Source organism: Neomonachus schauinslandi, chromosome 12, assembly GCF_002201575.2.
Source record: "Neomonachus schauinslandi chromosome 12, ASM220157v2, whole genome shotgun sequence".
Taxonomy (NCBI): Eukaryota; Metazoa; Chordata; class Mammalia; order Carnivora; family Phocidae; genus Neomonachus; species Neomonachus schauinslandi.
Genome location: NC_058414.1, coordinates 98,998,159 through 99,017,173, shown reverse-complemented (window position 1 = coordinate 99,017,173; position 19,015 = coordinate 98,998,159). Strand labels below are relative to the sequence as shown.

At 51.4% G+C, this 19,015-nt stretch overlaps 1 protein-coding gene across 1 annotated transcript in view; it reads left to right on the top strand.

Moving 5' to 3' along the window:
* The first annotated feature begins 6 nt into the window (after positions 1–6).
* The window catches only part of ZNF746 (zinc finger protein 746), a 21,440-nt gene continuing 2,431 nt past the window's right edge, over positions 7–19,015 (top strand). The window contains exons 1-7 of the mRNA XM_044920024.1: positions 7–76; positions 3,057–3,356; positions 3,484–3,565; positions 4,528–4,641; positions 16,501–16,692; positions 17,175–17,300; positions 18,411–19,012. Of these exons, the coding sequence (XP_044775959.1) occupies positions 53–76; positions 3,057–3,356; positions 3,484–3,565; positions 4,528–4,641; positions 16,501–16,692; positions 17,175–17,300; positions 18,411–19,012 (1,440 nt within the window). The 5' untranslated portion in view covers positions 7–52. The remainder of the gene's footprint in view (positions 77–3,056; positions 3,357–3,483; positions 3,566–4,527; positions 4,642–16,500; positions 16,693–17,174; positions 17,301–18,410; positions 19,013–19,015) is intronic.

The following is a 19,015-nucleotide window of genomic DNA, read 5'->3' as shown; positions in this document are numbered from 1 at the left end:
GCGGCGGCGGCGGCGGCGACTTCCTCCGGGCCGGGCCGGACAGTGCACGGCCATGGCCGAGGCGGCCGCGGCTCCGGTAAGGGCGGCCCGCGCGCACCGACGCGCGGACTCGGGGCCCGGGCCCAGCACACGGCGCCGCAGGCCCTGGGGAGGGGCTCTGTGGGCCGGGCCGGGCCGCCGGGCCTGGGCTCCGGCGAGCGGGGCGCGGGGTCCGCCGGGGCCTACGGCGCCCGTCGGCCGGGCCCCCCATTCGCGGCCGAGCCTGAGCAGGGCGGAACCGGCCGACCCCGCAGCGGAGGCCGCCCCACGCCGAGTTCCTGCAGCCCTCCGCGGTTTCCTGCCCCCGCCCCATCCGCTGGCCCCTTCATCTCCGCGCCCCCCACCCCGCGTCTCCTTTCTCTGCCCACCGCTCTGCCTCAGCGTTCCCTACCCCCCAGCTCCCCCCAGCGGCCTGGTGGCACCTGGGAGGTGTCCGAAGCGGCTTCGATTCCGCACACACCGAGTGCCCAGCTCGATCGAGGTCGGGGCGGAAGACAGCTGCTCCCTCTTGTAGAAGCAGGCAGGCACCAGCCCTGTTAGGCATTATTTTGTCTTCACAGCAAACCTGTGGGGTAGGTGCTCGTTCCGTCATACAAAAGAAAAACGCGAGGCCTGGAGAAGTTAACTTGCCTAGGATCGCACAGCTAGAAAGTGTGAAAAGATACAGTTGGTCCGTATTTAGGGACACATTGTGTGTTGGGGAAGCAGACAGGGACCCTGGTGATAACGATGCAAACAGAAAGAGGTGAGTGGTTCTTGCCTTGAGGCAGAAAGGTGCTCTGGGAGGGCAGAGGAAGGAAACGGAGGGTCTGGCACCCCTTCCTGGCCTGGGCTTCTGTGATTTGAGCTGGGCTTTTGAGGAAGGCTAGGATTTCATCAGGCTGAGTGGACCAGTGGAGCTTTTCCGGTAGGGAGGTCGGCTTGCGCTCAGAGAGAAGGCAGTGCGGAGCGAATTCAAGGCAGTCCCTGCTCCATGGAAGATGGTTTTGGTAGAGAGGCAGTGGGAGAGAAGGCTGCAGGGAGAGTTGGAAGGGGTTTTAATGCCTGGACTTCATCCTATGGGTGGGGAGTCCTTGAAGGATTTGGAGTTCTCTTACCATCGGCTCCTCTCAAGCATAGGGTTTCCACTTCCCTGGCAGGAGTCTGAGGACAGCCCCATATTATCCACCACCCACCGTTTAGTAAGGAGCTGGGCCTGAGCACAAGCGGTCACCACCTCCCACTAAATAGTGCAAAGGCCCATTGAAATGGTAAGCACACTATGTGTGCCTTACTGTTTATAAAGGAGTTTATACAGGTGTCCTTTTCCTGCAACGCAAAGATTGCATTCATATGGCAGGCAAGTGCACTCAGGGGCCGAATAGGATTTCAGTAGCTGGGGAGCCTGGTGATGAAGCGAATGGAGACTTCTGGAGCAAACTCTTGGAGGCTGGGGTCAGGTGGCAGGGACTGATCAGAAAGGACAAATGGGCAAGGGAAGGAATGGCGGCTGTCTTGGAGGGTGGCCCAGGGTGCCAGCCCAGCACAGTCCCTGCAGCCTCGGGGCAGAAGCACCTGCCTCCTGAGAGCAGGAGTCCCACCCACATCCAGTTGTGTCCCTCTAACAGCTCTCTGCCCATCCAGCTCCTTCCCAGCGAAAGCCCTTCCTTCTCCAGGTCAGAGGTCATCTGGTGCGGCCTCCCTCCAAACAACCTCAGAAGCGCTAGGGTGCTTGACAGTTGTTTTTGGCCTCTGCTCGCACACCTCTCACTATTATCCCCCCATGCTGTAGTTCTCGATGACTTTCTCCAAATGAGCCCACACTGCTCCCCACTAGTCACATCTTTGTTTTGCAGATAGTCACCAACCATTTGTTTGGGAATAGTTTCCAGAATGTTGTAAGGAAACATGCGCCCTCAGGCACAGCCAGAAGAAGGTGCAGATATCTGGACCTCCTCTCTGACCCGGGGGGGCCCACCTTCACATGTGGGTGGGTCGAGTGGTTCAGCCCCTACCCAAGGCAAAATGTGCCCTTTCCTCAGGGTCTCCAACTGCCAACTGTCAGGTCACTCAAGCTACATGTGAACTTCCCAGCAACAGGGAAGTAAGTCACTGCTTGGGGGAAGCTTTATGACGGTTGTCGCACGCATAAAAGTCTAACCTTATGGCATATATTTTACCTTCCTCACCAATCTGTGAGGTGCGTCACTGATCCCGGAGTAGCTACAAAAATGTCAGAAAATAATTTTCCCCTTGGGAGGGGTGGGGACAGTGCGAGAAGCAGACTCTCAGCGGGCCCAGTGGACCCGTGTTGATTTTGTCTCCTTGACCCACCCCTGCCACATGGGTCAAAAAGTCTAACTCTTGGCTGGTGGAGATTTGCAGTAATGGTGATTTTTAGTTTAAGGAGGAGTAACTGGGGAGGGGACAAAATCAGATGGCACTGGGGGGAGAGGGACTAGCTGTTTGATTTTTTTATGTTTATTAAAAAGAGAGAGATGCTTTAAAAAAAAAAAAAAAAAGGCAGTTGAGCAATGCTCATGTTTGTGCCGGTTCAGTGAACCAGCTGTTTTTTTTGCTAGGTCATCATCCGTAGACAGTTCCTGTGTGATTATGATGGGAGGTGCTGGCTGGGCTCTAGTAAATCTGCAGTTTACTATTTATCCACTGAAACGCCCCAGCAGTGCTAAGTCACTGTTTATTTAGCAGAATTGCACTGAGCACCTTCCATGGGCCACACACTCTGCTGCAAAAAGCTGAAATACTGCCTTCAGAGAGCCCGTACGGGCAGATGCGGGAGGTCGCCTGCCGGTGCATGCCGAGCCCTGGAGGGAAGGCACCTGCCGGGACGTCGGCAGTGTCTGAGTTACCCAGAGGAGCTGGTCCTAGGCTGAGATGGGGCGTGTGGCCCGGGGCATCCCCACTTTCATTCCCAGCTCCGAGCCTCCTGGCCCAGCTCCCCGGCACCTAGGGGAGAGGGGCTCAAGGAACACGGTGGATGGAATGATTGATGGTGGACTTCCCTTTGTTTCTGAAAGATCTCCCCGTGGACGATGGCAGCCACAATTCAGGCCATGGAGAGGAAGATTGAATCGCAGGCTGCCCGCCTGCTTTCGCTAGAAGGGCGGACGGGGATGGCCGAGAAGAAGCTGGCCGACTGCGAGAAGACGGCCGTGGAGTTCGGGAACCAGCTGGAGGGCAAGTGGGCCGTGCTGGGGACCCTGCTGCAGGAGTACGGGCTGCTGCAGAGGCGGCTGGAGAACATGGAGAACCTGCTGAGGAACCGAAATTTCTGGATCCTGCGCCTGCCCCCAGGCAGCAAGGGGGAGGCCCCCAAGGTATCCCTCGGGCACCTGGGGTGGGACAGCCCGAGGGACTGTGCCTGTAAGTGTGTGGGTGAGCGTGCGCGACACTGTTCCAGGTGCCATGACCTTTGATGACGTAGCCGTGTATTTCTCTGAGCAGGAGTGGGGCAAGCTGGACGAGTGGCAGAAGGAGCTCTACAAGCATGTGATGCGGGGCAACTACGAGACGCTGGTGTCCCTGGGTAAGGCATGATACTCATTCTTCTGTTACATGTGAGTTTGAAAGTCCTCAAACCTCTCTCTCCATGTGGGTGGTTTTCATCACAACAATGTGTAAATCACTAGAAACTCGGACCATGCAAGGAGTTACTTCCTCCTCCTACTGAAGATGAGCATCAAGTGACCGAGTCGGAAGTTCCAACAACCTGGTGAAGTTCATGGGTGGCCAGACAGAGAAGGATGGTGGCATTTCTCCTAACCAGGCACGGAGGACGGACGTCTCTGTCCTGCTGAGACAGAGTCTAAAGCCTCAGGCTGCTCTCGGGTCCAGGATGTAATCGACCCACATTCCTTTAGCCTTTTCTTACAGAGATATGTGGCCTGTAAGATACCTGACGACACTCCTCTGGGTTGGTGGAGAATAAGGGCAGACCACGTTTCCCGTGGCCAGCGCTGTCTTCATGCCTCGAGGCTCTGCTCCCTCAGACCCTGGGGCCGCGGTCACTCTCCACATGTGGTAGCCCCAAGAGGCTGTTCCTGCCTGGGCTGCCTTCCTCTTGCGATGGTTTCTGTGTGACCCCAGAAGGGAACAGGGGCAGGCATCACGGTATATTTCAGTTTGAAGAAATGCACTGCTTCTTAAGGGAGAGATTCTATTAGAGTGTCTTCACCTGGGCATGAATGTCTGGGGCCAGATGGTTGTTTGCTGTGGGGCTACTCTGTGCAGTGTAGGATGTTCAGCAGCATCCTGGCCTTGACCCACCAATGCCAGGAGCACCTCACCCCCAACCCCCAGTCGTGACAACCAAAAATGTCTCCAGACTGCCAAATGTCCCCTAGGAGACAGAATTGCCCATGGTTGGGAACCAGTGCTCTATACTAATTTAGAAGTTTCGTTTCTTGGCCACTCGTGGATTCCCAGGCTGCCTGTCCGCAGCTCTGAATGGAACCACATGGCAAAAGCTAACCTTTCTGTCCTTCTCAGACTACGCCATCTCCAAGCCCGAGGTCCTCTCCCAGACTGAGCAGGGGAAGGAGCCATGCAGCTGGCGTCGTACTGGCCCCAAGGTTCCAGATGTTCCTGTGGACCCGAGTCCAGGTGAGGGGCTGAGAGAAGGCCAGGGACACCAGGCAGTCAGGTGGAAACAGGAAAGTAGAGGGTCAGGGAGGGCACGACCTTCTTTCCAGGAAGAGCCGAGGAGAAGCCTCAGACTTGAATATTTTAAATCTAAGCTTTTCAGTAGTTGAGTTATGACCTGTAGCCTGTTCCCCTAAACTCCAGGAATACTGGAGTGGAAAGAGGCAGCAAACCTGGTCTTTTAGAAAAGCGATAGAGCCAGGGCACACAATTAGGGGGAGAGGGAGGAGGACACTCACAGGGAAGGTAGGAGTGTGTCGAAGACTAAATGTAATTCCTTCCCGGTTTTATGAAGAGCCAGCCTTGCCCCCATCCAGGAGCCAGTCCCATTGGCTGGCCACATGTTTCAACATGATTAGAACGACAGATTTATTTAAGGTGAATCTGGATACCTGAGATCACTGCCTCGGATTTTCCTGAGCCAGGCAGCGCCTCTGAAAGTTAAGGGAGGGACAGGTGGATGCGTGAGAGAAGCCAGGTTACTGAAGTGAAGCCCTCGGCAGGTGTGGGGATGCGACAGCCCATCCCTGACCAGGAGCACCCTCCCCCGCAGCGGGCTCAAGCCTGCTTTCCGCCCAGAAGCGCCGTGTCTGTCCCACCGGCCTCGGGTTCCCCTGGCATCCGAACACCGGCGTCACTAAAAAGTCTCACCGTGTTTCGTTTGTGATTAATGACGTGCGTCTTCCGTGTTCGCTGTTTGAGCGCAAGTGGGGTTTCAGGCTGCCGGAGCAGAGCCGGCCACACGGTCGTGCCCCGAAGAGCACTCGCCAGTTTAGTCCCACAGACGTCCTTTGAGACTTTGCTAGGCGCCAGGGACAGAGCAGCAGGTGGAGGACAGAAAGATGACTAAGCAGGGCGCTGCGGAGTCTGAATGGAGAACAGGACTCTGACACCGAGCCCGGCCTCCTAGCGCGGGGGGCGGTTCATCTTACTTAGATCCTCTATGCGGAGGCTTTCGGGTTCCCACCCCGGCATTCGTGAGAGCTAAGAGGGGCCCAGAAACACCGTGGCTGCTAGCGAGACCCCCACCACGCGCTCCCCTCCAACACACACTCCACTCTGCCTCAAGCCCGTCAGCAAGAACCCCGTTACCCCCCACCCACCTCAGCGAGAGAAGCTGGACCCCCAGCTCGCTCCTCACCTGCTCCGGGCTTGGGCATCCCCTTGGCAAACGTCCTCTCCACTTCTCTTCAGCTCCTAAATTCTGCCGCTGTGCCTCAGGGAACTCAGCCCCCAGCAAGACCTCGCATCCTCCGGCTCTTACCCGAGCATCCCCACCCATTCTTGTGCAGATGAGTCCTGGTTCTTCCGGGGGCCCTGCATCCGCTGCAGCGCACCCCTTCCCCCTGTCCCTCCTAGCCCAGGCACGGAAGGCAGCAGTGTCCCTGCTCCATAGGGCCTCTGTGCTAGTCTCCCCTCCTCCCTGGAAACCCCCGCCTTTCACTCAGATGCCTCCCCTATTCCTGCCGCCTCCTGCAGACCTCATCTCTACTCCCACCATTGTGGCTGGCGAGGGCAGCATGCACAGACGGCCCTCTGAGCACCCCAGCCTCCGCTCCCTCTCCACCACCCACTCTGAGGTCATTCCCTGTTGCTGACAGTGATGCACCCCTCCCATCATCTTATTTTGAGCTCGGCCCCTCCTGTCCTTGCAGATCTCTCTTCCCAGTGCCCGGACCCCAGCATCTAGCCCTTTCACTGCCCAGCTGGTCCTGGGTGCCCTCTTTGCCCAGCCGGGGCTCTGGTCCAGGGTCACCCTCGCCCCCTCTCCCCTGTTAGTCATTGTGCTCACCCGGCAGAAACATAATCCTGGTTAAATCTGTCTGCCTGTCGTGCACCTGCTCCCATGCAGCTGCACGTGGCTGGAGAGGACCCCCCCCCCGCCGACAGCCCTCTATGTCTGTCTCACCTACAGTCCCGGGGGTGTCTCCTTGGTCCATTCAGTTGCTCAGAGGTTGGCAAACTGGCCTGTAGGCCAAGTTGCCCACTATCTGTTTTTTGGCCCATGAGCTTAGAATGGTTTTCATGTTGAACAAATACTGTTTAACTGAAAAAAGAAACAGAACTCACTGCCCTTCCACCCCACCGGCCTGTCTGTTCCACCCATGCCCCGTTCTCCGTGTTGGCTGCCGTGGTCACACCTCTCACTGAAGGCCTGCTCCTCTGGGCACTAGATCCAGTCCAGGCCATCTTGGCGAGGACTCGCCCCCCCGATCCTTCCCATCAATATCTGCCCCCCCGTCATTTGCCCGGTTTGGACACCAACCACTCGTGACCCCACATGCCTGCAGCGGCCCCCCTCATTTCTGCCCTCGTGTCCCACTCCCCAGGAGCGCCCTCCTGCAGTGCCTGCTTTCTCCCATTCCTCTTCCGCTCCGGAGGCCCTTCCATCAACACTCCTCTCAAGGCCACAGGGGCCCCGTAGCATTAAAGGTCTGGTCTTACCGTTGGTGATATTTGCCACCATTGATCGCTCTCTTCCCAGATTGGCTGCTTCGACAGGATGCCTCCCCCTCCTGGTTTCGTCCCGCCTTACTTAACACCTTCCCTTTGCTATTTCCCAGTGCTGTTTCTGGCCTCTAAGTGTCGGGGTGCCCTTCCTCCCCTCTGTGTGGCGGTCTCCGCCATCCCAGCAGTGGCTGGGAGGGCTCCGCATGCCACCTGGGTGCCAACAGTTGCCATCGTGTGCCTTCTGCCTGGCTCCTCCCTGAATTCACACCCGGCTGCCTGGTCTGTCTCCACTCGGGTGGGATAGACGTCTCATGCCAGGCACACACCCAGCGGAGCTCCTCCTCGCCTCGTCCCTCCACCCCACGCCTCCCTTGCTGCAGTGGCCAGCTACCCACCCTCCAGTTGCAGGCCGAGACCCAGGGCTCAGCCCGGCCCTTTCTCCCGTCCACGGCCATCAGGGATCCTAGTGGCTAGCACTCCCTTCAGACTCGTCCAGAAGGCTGTCACACCCCATCTCCTCTACCCTGCCACCCAGCCCATCATCTCCTGCGGCCACCTCCTGGCCAGCCTCCCCCCTCCTGCACTGGTCCCCCAGAGTAGGCCCTACGCCCTTTCCTTCAAATCCACTTACTGGCTTCCCACTGCCTCAGAGACTCTGGCTCATGTTTCTGTTTGTGTCTCACTCCCTCTGCTCCTGCCATACCATCCTCCCTGCCGCTTCCCCCAACACTCTGGGCTGCCCCAGCCTCAAGCCTCTGCACTTGCAGCACCCTCTGCCAGGAATGCCCTTCAGGTCCTCCCTCAGGCTCCACCCATTACCTCCTTCAGGACTCTGCTTATTTAACATTTAAATCATCACCTTACTTAAAATTGCAGCCCCTGTCCCCACTCAGAATTTCCAGTCTCCTTTCCCTGCTTTGGTTTGTTCTATAGCAGAGAGCATCATCTATTATGTGTATTTCTAGATTGTTATATATATTTCACATTTACAGAATCGATTGAGATCTAGATATTACATGTATTTCAGAGAGAGAGCTGATAGATTTCACGTTTGTAGATTAATATATGGCCGGTGGGGCTCACCCCATTAGGATGTAAATTTCAAGAGGACAAGCACTTTTATTTCTTTTGTTCATAGGATCATTCCAGGCACCTCGAACTGCCTAGCACAGAGTAGAAATTCAACAATTATTTGTTGAATGTATGTAGCGTACGTAATTTAAAATATTTTTGTGTTATGTGTGTTAAATTCCTTGTTAGATTTCCTAGTCTCATTCCTCCCCAGGGTAACCAGTTGTCCTGAAGTGGATGTTTACCCTTTCCATCCGCATTTGAAAACTTTCATTTAAAGCTATTACATACATACGTAGCCATAAGCAATATATAATATGGTTTTCTGTGTTTTGAGAGATGGTATAAATGTCATTGTATTTATCACTCAGTATCGTGTACTTCAGATTTATCTCTGTTGATGCAGATAGATCAAGTTCATTCATTTTAACCCATGCTTAATATCCCAAAAGCAACTACATTCCAGCTTGTTCTCCACTGGTCTGTTGATTTGCACTTCAGCTGTTTCTGATTTTTCACTCTCCTGCGTGGTGCCGCAGTGGGCAGTCTTACCCCTGTCTGTCTGTGTCCTGCGCGGCGGCCTCTCCAGGGAACAGACTGGGGTGGACCCCCTGCATCGCTGGGCATGCTTGTCTGCACCTCCACCATTGCCATGGTTACGCAGCTGGTCCTGCTCCCATCAGCAGCCACGAGTGCCTGTTGTCTTACATCCTTGCCCTCCTTCAGCATTAGCTTCTTGCCAATCTGGTGGAGGTTGAAATGGCATTGTGTTTTAATTTGCGTTTCCCCGACTCTTAGTGAAGTGGAGCATCCTTTTCGTGTTTATTTGGTTTCTTCAGTGGATTGTCTTTTTCTGTTTTTCTACTGTTGCTTGTCACTCTCTTACTGATTCAGACTTCTGTCTGTAGGTTCTGGATCCAAACGCTTCATCTGTTATTTGCATCACAAATGTCTTCTCCCAGCCTGTGGCAGGTCTTTTAACTTTGTCTTGCTTGTACAGAAGTCTTAATTTTGGGTACAGTCAAACCTACCAGTGTTTTCCTTTATGATCTGCTTTTTCTATCTTAGGATAGCCTTCCCTTCCTCACTGCAGGTCAGAAAGACATTCTTCTCCATCTTCTTATAAAACTTTTAAAGTTTTGCTTTGCACATTTAAGTCTTTAATTTATCGAGAATTAATATTTGTGTAGGTTACGAGGGAGAATTTAAATTTTTTTCCCCACAAGGACATCTGATTTCCCAACAAAGGCTGCTGAATATTCTGTCTTTTCTGCAATGATTTATAATGCAGTTTGGTCATGAACCAGGTTCCCATGCATGCACTTGGTTTCTGGGCTTTTTATTCTGGTTTTTTGGTCTTTGTCTCTACGCCAACACTCCCTGTTTTAGCTTCATAAGAAGCCCTCATATCTAGAAGACTAAGCCTTCCCTACTTGCTCTTCAAAAACTTTTCAAGACCCTGTTCATGAGTTTCAGCATCTTTATGTCAAGTTCTCAGAAAATCCTGCTGGAATTTTGATTGGAACTGCATTTACTTTATCATTTTATTTCTGGAGAATAAGCTTCCTCACAGTATGAGGGGGCTCTCCCCGTGGGAAGACTCCCTGAGTGAAGGCTTCTGGGTGGCCTGAATAGGCTTCACGGTTTTCTCCAATTGTTGTTTCTATTGTGAATGGCATTTTCATATTAACTACATTTTAAATAGTTATTACAAGTATATAGCTCTGCTGTTGACTTTCTTTAGTAAAAGACCCCTTTTGCTCAACCTCCTTATTATTTCTAGTAATTGACTTGTCAGTTTAGATTCTCATGGATTTTGTTCTGTAGACGGTTATGCCTTCCTCAGATAACATAAAAGTTCTCTCTTCTTTTAAAATTGTTATAACTGTATTCTTCTTGTTTGGCAGTTTGGCCAGGATGTTGTTGAGTACTCCCAGAGATGGCCAGCATCCTTATCTGTGAAGTGCTTCGAAGGTCTGGGCAGTAAGGATGGTTTTTGCCATAGACTTTTGATGATACTCTTATTATAAGTTTATAGACATGGGACACCTGGGTGGCTCAGTCGGTTAAGCATCTGTCTTCGGCTCGGATTGTGGTCCCAGGGTCCTGGGATCGAGTCCTGCATCGGGATCCCTGCTCAGCGGGGACCCTGCTTCTCCCATCTGCTGCTCCCCCCTTCTTGTGCTCACTCTCTCTCTCTGATAAACAAAAATCTTAAAAAAAAAAATGCATACAGAACAAAATCCATGTAACCCTTAGAGAGTAAGAGTCGACACCCACATTCTCAATACCCCAGCATCAGAAATAGATCACAACCCAGAACCTTCCATCGCCCCGTGGTCCCTCTCTGATCCCATGCCCCTCCCTTCCTTTTACAGATAACCAGAAAATTCAGAAGGAGATGTGATCAGTCCCTTGCTTTTCTTTATATTTTTATTCCTTATATATATTCCTAAATAACACTGTGAACTTTGTAGGAATGAGCTCACACCATCCATATTCTTCTTTAGCTTGCTTTTCTCACTGGCCCTTGTTTCTGAGAGTTGTCCGGTGTTGACTCAGTACAGCTTCCCCTTTTCCTTTTCACCACTTCATGGTTTTCTGCTTTACGATGGCGACACAGTGCGTGCACTCCTTCTGTTGATGGGCGTTTGCGCTGTTCCTAACTTGTTTGCTTTTAGGAACGATGCTGTTGTGAAAATTGTGAAGCATGTGTCAAAGTTTCTCTAGGTGTAGACCCGGGAGTGGAACTGCTGGGTTGTAGGAAAGATGCATGTTGGGCTTTTCCAGGTCACGTCTGAGTGCTCTGTAAAGTGGCCTGCCCACGGTGCCCAGCTGCCCATGGCCCCTCATCCTCGCCAGCCCTGGGAACGCCTCCCATCCTCATCTCTGCCCATCTGGAGGGAGTGCATCGGTTTAAAATTCCTATTTTAAAATGTGCATTTTCCCAGTTAACAAGATTGAACATTACATCCTCTGTGTACAGGCCACTTGTCTGCTCTTCTGTGAAATGCCTGTTTATGCCTTTTGTCCGTTTTTCTTTTGTTTTCCCTTTACTTATTGATTTGTAGGAGCTCCTTTCATGTTCTGAATATTAATCTTTTTCTCTGGCGGGTGTATTGCTAATATCTTCTCCATTTATGGTATATTTTAAAGAACAGATGCTTTTGATTTTAATACACTTGGATTTTACCTTTATGATTTGTCCTTTTTATGTCATAAGCAATTAAGAAATTTCCCCTACCTCAAGGCAGTAATACACCATCTCACGTTTGCTTTAAAAGTTCTGCCTTTCACATTCAAGCTCTTAGTGGCAGAGGGAGGTTGGGACCCTGGTTCTTTCTCACTAGCGCTTTGGGTCATCTTTTCCTTTGCTCTGGGGGGTCATCTTCCTAATTACCTTATAACAAGTTCTGTGAAAAATCCAGCTGGGATTGTGGTTGGAGTTGCATTCACTCTCTTAATCACGTTGGAGAGAATGGACCCCTCTGTGGTACTGAGGCACGTTACTGGGGAATGTCCTAAGCCTCCTCCATGTAGCTCATCTGTCTCACGGGCCTCCATGAAGTTTTAGAATTTTCTCCAAATTTGTTGTTAGATACATTCCTAGGTTCCCTGTATTATTTTTTGTTTTTATTTTTTTTTTTTAGATTTTTTCCTTGTATTTTTTTTAAAATTGCTATTGTCAGTGGTGCTTTTTTTTTTTTTTTTTTTTTTAGAGAGAGAGCTTGAGAGCTGGGGGGGGGGGAGCAGAGTGAGAGAGAGAATCTGAAGCAGGCTCCGCTCCCAGCCCAGAGCCTGACACAGGGCTCCATCTCACAATCCTGAGATCAAGACCTGAACGTAAATCAAGAATTGGAAACTTAACCGCCAGAGCCACCCAGGCACCTCTGTGGTGCCTTTTTTTAACATGCTTTTTCTGTTTGTTGCTGACATCTGTGGGGGGCTGCTGGAGGGGCAGGGAACTCCTTTTTCCCAGTTCCTGTTCTCATGCACAAGGGGCTCAATTCTGTGACGTCCCTCTCTCTCTCTACCTCTGGGCATCCTTCCAGGGGGCCCACCAGGAACATACCTCATCATCAGAGAGTTTGGGAGCAGAACTGGACAAGCACAGTCCTTGCCCATCCATCCTCCTCCCCTTGGGCAGCTGGCTACCCCCAGGGGCCAGGCCGTCTCTGTTGCTCTGCTGGGGACAGGCTCCTTCACTGTGGCCCAGCAGGGGGGACTTCCTACCCTAAAGTGGTAGAGTTGCACTGACTACTTGACCCTTAATTTTCTACCTGTCTTCTCCTTCGTAATATAAACATACGAGGTCATAAAATACCCTCTAAGTACCACTATAAATGCAGCTCACACATTTTGATAAATAATATCTTTATTGGCATTGGGTTCCAAATATCTTCTCATTTTCATTGTCATTTGTCCTTAGAGCCTTGGATTATTTAAAAAACATACATATTTTTAAATTTTAGTACGTATGAGGAGTTTGGGGATATCTGTTCTTGATTTCTGACCTAATGTTATAGTCAGAAAATAAGGGTATAAAGTACAAATCTTTTAAAATTTACCAAAGTTCGGGGGCACCTGGATGGCTCAGTCATTAAGCATCTGCCTTCGGCTCAGGTCATGATCCCAGGGCTCTGGGATCAAGCTCCACATCGAGCTCCCTGCTCAGCGGGAAGCCTGCTTCTCCCTCTCCCACTCCCCCTGCTTGTGTTCCCTCTCTCGCTGTGTCTCTCTGTCAAATAAATAAATAAAATCTTCAAAAAAAAAATTTACCAAAGTTCATTTTATGGTCTAGAAAGTGTTCATTTTTCCTTACTGTTCTGCGTGGCTTGAAAAACTTGTGTTTTCCTTGTCTTTAGAGTCTACTACGTCCATTTGATCGGGTTTGTTAATAGTGTTACTCGAATTTCCTATAACCTTGAGTCAGCTAGATTTATCAGTTACAGAAACAGGTGTGTTGAAACCCCCCGCTGAGAAGTTAGGAGTTGTTTATTTCTCCCGGAGTTTTGCTTTATTATTTTGAAGCCAAGGTATTAGATTAAACATTTAGAATTATTTTCTCTTTCTGGTCAATGTAACATTGCACAGTGACCCTTTTTTTTTATTTCTATGAATATTTCTCTTTTCAAAATCTATTTCCTCTGATATGGTATAACTACATCTTTTTTAAAAATGTCTTTATTCTGGCTTTTATTCTTTTACACTGCTCTTGCATCCTTTTGTTTTAATTGCGTCTTTTGCAAACAGCATATAGCTAGGTTTCTTGTTCGGTTTTTTGTTGTTGTTATTTTATTTTATTTATTTATTTGTGAGAGCGCGCGCACAAACTGGAAGAGCAGCAGGCAGAGGGAGAAGCAGACTCCCCGCTGAGCAGGGAGCCCGATGTGGGACTCGATCCCAGGACTCTGGGATCACGACCTGAGCCGAAGGCAGATGCTTAACTGACTGAGCCACCCAGGCACCCCAGTTTCTTGTTCTTTTTTAGTGTGATCATCTTTACCTTTTAAATGTCCAGAACAGTGGGCACTAGGTACATGTGGTTGTTGGTCACTTAAAAAATGCTGTAAAAGGGCACCTGGGTGGCTTAGTCGGTTAAGCGTCTGCCTCTGGCTCAGGTCAGGATCCCAGGGTCCCAGGATTGAGCCCCGTGTCAGGCTCCCTCTCAGTGGGGAGTCTGCTTCTCTGTCTCCCCCCATTTCCTGCACTCTCTTTCTCTCTCACTCTCAAATAAATAGATAAAACTTAAAAAAAAAGTGATGTAAAGATAAAATACATAAATTTTGGACATTTTGGATATATTGGGTTAAGTAAAATATATTATTAAAATTAATTTCATCTGTTCCTTTTTATTTATTTATTTTTTTAACATAACTATTAGAAAACCTAGAATAAGCTACATGGCCTACACGGTTTCTCCAATGGACAATGCCGGCCCACCCAGCTTACACTGATTGTGTTCGCTAGCATGTTTGGATTCTCACCCACCATCTTGACTTATGTTCAGACCTTAGACCACCTTTTCTGTATTTCTTTTTTAGTACTCTTCCTTTGAGAGTTCTTCATTTAGATTCTTTCTTCCTCAAACTATTTTTTTCCTTTTTTTTCTTTTAAGATTTTATTTATTTATTTGAGAGAGAGAGAGCACAAACGGGGGTCGGGGCAAAGGGAGGAGAAGCAGGGACCCCCCCCCCAACTCTGGACTCGATCCCAGAGTCCTGGGATCATGACCTGGGCTGAAGGCAGACACTTAACCAACTGAGCCACTCAGGCGCCTCTCAAACTAGTATTATTTTTAATTAGTTTGGAAGTTATATGTTCTGTTTCTGTTCTTTTAGAGGTGACTTTAGGAGTTGTTGTTTTTTTTTTTCTTTACAAACATATCCCTTAGAAGTCTTTTGTGGGTCTGTGAGTGCCAGACTCTCAGTTTGTGTTCGTATAGGAGTTTTTATGTGTTTGAAAATACTCTTATTCCATCCCTGTATTTGAGGGATATGGATTCTTGTGTGAATGTTATTTTCTCCTAGCCCCTTGAAGATGCTTTGCTGAGAGGGAGAAGCTGAGAAGCCATCCAACCGTCCCGCCATTGTGGCCTGGTGGGCGGTCTGCCTTGTCCTCTGCCAAGCAGGCCTCTGACTCTGGGGGCCTGCGGTCTTTCCGCATGTCCAGGCAGGGATTTCTTTCTCTTGATCCAGCTTTAATCATCAGTAGTTTTCAACAGTTTGGGAGATTTTGCAGTATTATCTCTCTGAATATTGCCTTGCCCGCCTTCTCCCTACTTGTTTATTCTGGAATGTTTTCGTACTGTCCTTCATAACGGTGGACGTCTCTTCATATTTTCAGCTCTGTCCATCATTTCTTATCTGTCTTCTAGTTAGCTCACCAGCCTCGGCTCGGTTCTTTGCTTTCTGTTGTTTTGCCTATAAACTGGATTTTTAAATTTCAGTGATTTTATTTTACAATTCCAAAGTTATATTTTCTTCTTTTTTCAAAATCTGATTGGTCTATTTGGGTAGGCTCTGATTTATCAGACTCTCCCCCTTTTTACTTTTCCAAATATATTAAACTTTATATTCGGCGTATTCCAGTATCCAGCGTCTCTGCAGGCCAGATCCTGCAGTACATGACCTCTGACCCCCTGAGGGGGGCCACTTTTCTTGTTGAGGTGGTGATCTATAGTGGTGAGCTCAGTAACGCCTGCAAGCTATGTGGAAAATGCTCTCCTCCTGAGACTCTCTGTCCGCCTCTGCTGGTCCTCGGGGCCACCACGGTCTCAGCCTGGAGGCTTTCAGGCCACTCTGTCATGTGACCTGGCAGGGGACAGCCTTGGGCACAGGCCGCGGTACATCAACTCCCAGGGTGGTACTTAGGTCCCCGCACCCTTCGGCTTGTTCTTTTTTCTGTAGTTCTTGGGAGTCAGTTCGGCCACAACTCTCATGTTGTTTGGCTCCTCTTCTGGTTGTAAGTTTAGTTTTTTCATAGGGACCTGAGTTGTGGGGGTGTCCCTGGGGGGCAGGTTTGCATTTGCCTGTGCTGGGGGGCCTCATGGGTTGCGGTGGGGGGGGGGTGGTCAGCCAATGTTTCTGTGAATTTCTCAGCTTCTGGTCTCTGCACCGTGTGGGTGGTATGAATTCAGTGTGGGCGTGGGGAAATTCCACTTTCTTAGGGTGGCTATCCCACCCATGGCCCTAGACAGGCGGCAGCTTCCTGGTAGTGCCTTCAGGTGAATGGAATTTTTCTAGTCCCCAGCTCACTAGGACGGAGCCTCATGGCTCAGACAGCTCAGCAGGGCTCTCAGCCTCGCTTGGGCATCAAAGCCCAGTCCCTAAGGCCTGTCTCCTGTTCCAGCGACTCACTGGGTTGCTTGGCTCCTGTTCGAACTCTTGATTGACTTTGCATTTGCTGTTTGATTCTTGTATCTGGAATCTTTCTTTTATGCTCCCTTATATACAGGTGGGGGAGTAAGGTTTTGGGGGATATTTCGAGTGACTTTTTATATAGCATTTCTGCGTTAAAAGTGAGGGCAGGACTTGCCCAGAGCAGCTCAGTCTTCTGCGTGGGCCAGAGGTCGCCCTGAGAATGCCTTCCCATCCTACCCTATGCTCAATACCATGTGACCTCATGCTTTGCCCAGAAGGCCCTGCCGTCCCCTCCGCTCTGGCCTTCCATTCCCACCAGGTTCTCTTGCTTTTTGACCCCTGTAAGCCCCTGTGTCCACGTCCTTGGTTGGATGTGTGTCCGCCCCAGGCCCGAGGGGCCCTGATGCTGTATGTTCATGCCCTTTCCTTTTCTTAGGCTCGGGGCCCCCAGTTCCTGCCCCTGACCTCTTAATGCAGATCAAGCAGGAGGGCGAGCTCCAGCTCCAGGAGCAGCAGGCTCTGGGGGTAGAGGCATGGGCAGCCGGACAGCCAGATATCGGGGAGGAGCCGTGGGGCCTCAGCCAGCTGGACTCCGGAGCAGGAGACGTCTCTACAGATGCTGCCTCTGGTGAGTGGCCACAACCGGAGCAGACACCAGGAACGAGATGCAGGGACTAAGGGTAGGGTGCAGGGAAGGAGCTTCTGGAAGCACTGTGGGAGTTGTGGGCTCCTGACTCATGGAGAAGTTTCCCCACCTGAAGGCAGGGGGCTGCCCCAAATGATATTTTGCAGGCCCCACCGTGGGTTGGATGATGCTCTTGTCTTGGCATCTCTCTGCCTGACCTTCGTCAGCTGCACTCCTGTTCCTGCCCCTACCACGGGCATTTAAATTGCCAGATGCCTCACATTCAAGAGGACTGTATGAAATAACATCTGAGCTTCCTGGTGCCTCAGAGAAGGAGCAAAAGAGAACTGGGTGCGGGAGAGGCGGGGCTGTTCGCTCCCACAAAAAAGGCGGGGTCTTAGGGTCTAGCCTGTCCTTCCTTTCGCACAGGCTTTCCGCGCCCTTCCTTCCCCTAACCCATGGGCTCTGATCTCTCTTCATTGCAGGCGTCCACTCCAACTTTTCAACCACTCTCCCACCCACTTCCTGGCAGGCGGACCTCCCTCCCCACCATCCTTCTTCAGCATGCTCAGACGGGACACTGAAGCTCAACACAGCGGCCTCCACAGAAGGTATGGGGTGGCAGAGGACGGGAAAGGGTCGCATCTTCCTGGGAGGCTGCCTCAGCCCAGGGTCCTCACTTTTACCAGTGAACGGCCCTGACCTTTCGGCCAAGAGGCCGTTAGGTGTCTGTGATGTTCGGACTCTGTACGGTCTGTCCTGTATCTCCTTCCAAATTCTTACACTTGGACAGCCTTTCTTGAGAATGTTTCCGGCTGTCCCTTTCTTATACGGTCTGAACCAGTCAACCCTGGTAAGCTGATCCGTTGAGAGGATGTACCTCCTGCCCAGGCTCAGCAATCCTGGCTCCTGGCTGGCATTGAAAAACCAAAAGCAAACCAGAACCGCTTCTTAGGTATCAGCGCTACCAAAGACAGGTGTCTGAAGGCCAGAATCGGGAAGAACAACTACCGAATTTATGTACTGGCTTTCTTTTCACTTCGGTTTTGAAGGCCAGTTGTCTGTTACTTTAATCATTTCTATCATATTTTATCCCCCCCCAAAATGTGCTAAAAGCCTGCGTCCCTGATCTAAAACTTCAGGATGTGAGATTCAAGTGCGTTTATATAAAATCAAAAACATTTGTACTATTTCACTAATATTTTTATCATTAGCTAGCTGGCCACATTTACTGAATGCTTGCTGCCTTCCAAATAGCGTGCTAAGTGCTTTCAGACGCGACATACAACCCTATGAAATAGGGTGTTCATAGAGGAGCTGTTGGTCAGAGAGCTACCTGAAGCCCACAGCTGGCCTGGGGGGGCCGGCGGGGGGGGAGCACAGTACAATGATAGATCGGCCGGAGCCCAGTACTGGGCTTCTGCCCCTTGGCTACTTGGCCACCAGTGGTCAGCTTCAGGATAAACGCATGATTAGTCTTGAGAGCCAGCGTGAACACGGAACGTGGTGAGCGGATACGTTGGCTTTACCTGTGAAGGGCCTCACCCACAGGCTGAGGCAGCCCCAGGCCCGCATGCCCTGCTGAGCCGGATCCTGAGGCGGGGAGAGTAGGGCTCAGCGGTGGTCGGGGAGCTGAATAGCCCGATGAAAGTATCAGGCCTTCCTTCCCTAAGCAGGTACCGGGACAGAATGATACGGGGTCTTTCTGTCTTTCTCAGCAGATGTAAAAATTGTGATAAAAACAGAAGTCCAGGAAGAGGAGGTGGTGGCCACACCGGTGCATCCTACTGACCTAGAGGCTCATGGGACCCTGTTTGGACCAGGCCAGGCCACAAGGTTTTTCCCTAGTCCAGTCCAGGAAGGAGCCTGGGAGAACCAGGGCAGCTCCTTTCCCAGCCAGGACCCCGTGCTGGGGCTGAGAGAGCCTGCCCGGCCTGAGCGGGACATGGGTGAGCTCAGCCCGGCCGTGGCCCAGGAGGAGACCCCCCCCGGGGACTGGCTCTTTGGGGGGGTCCGGTGGGGCTGGAATTTCAGGTGTAAACCCCCTGTGGGCCTGAACCCGAGGACTGGGCCCGAGGGGGTGCCCTACACCTCCCCTGATAACGGAGAGGCCGTGCTGGACCCCACCCAGGCCCCGAGACCCTTCAGTGACCCCTGTAAATACCCCGGCCGGACAAAAGGCTTCGGCCACAAGCCAGGCCTGAAGAAGCACCCCGCAGCCCCTCCCGGAGGGCGGCCCTTCACCTGCGCCACGTGCGGGAAGAGCTTCCAGCTGCAGGTCAGCCTGAGCGCGCACCAGCGCAGCTGCGGGCTGCCCGAGGGGGCG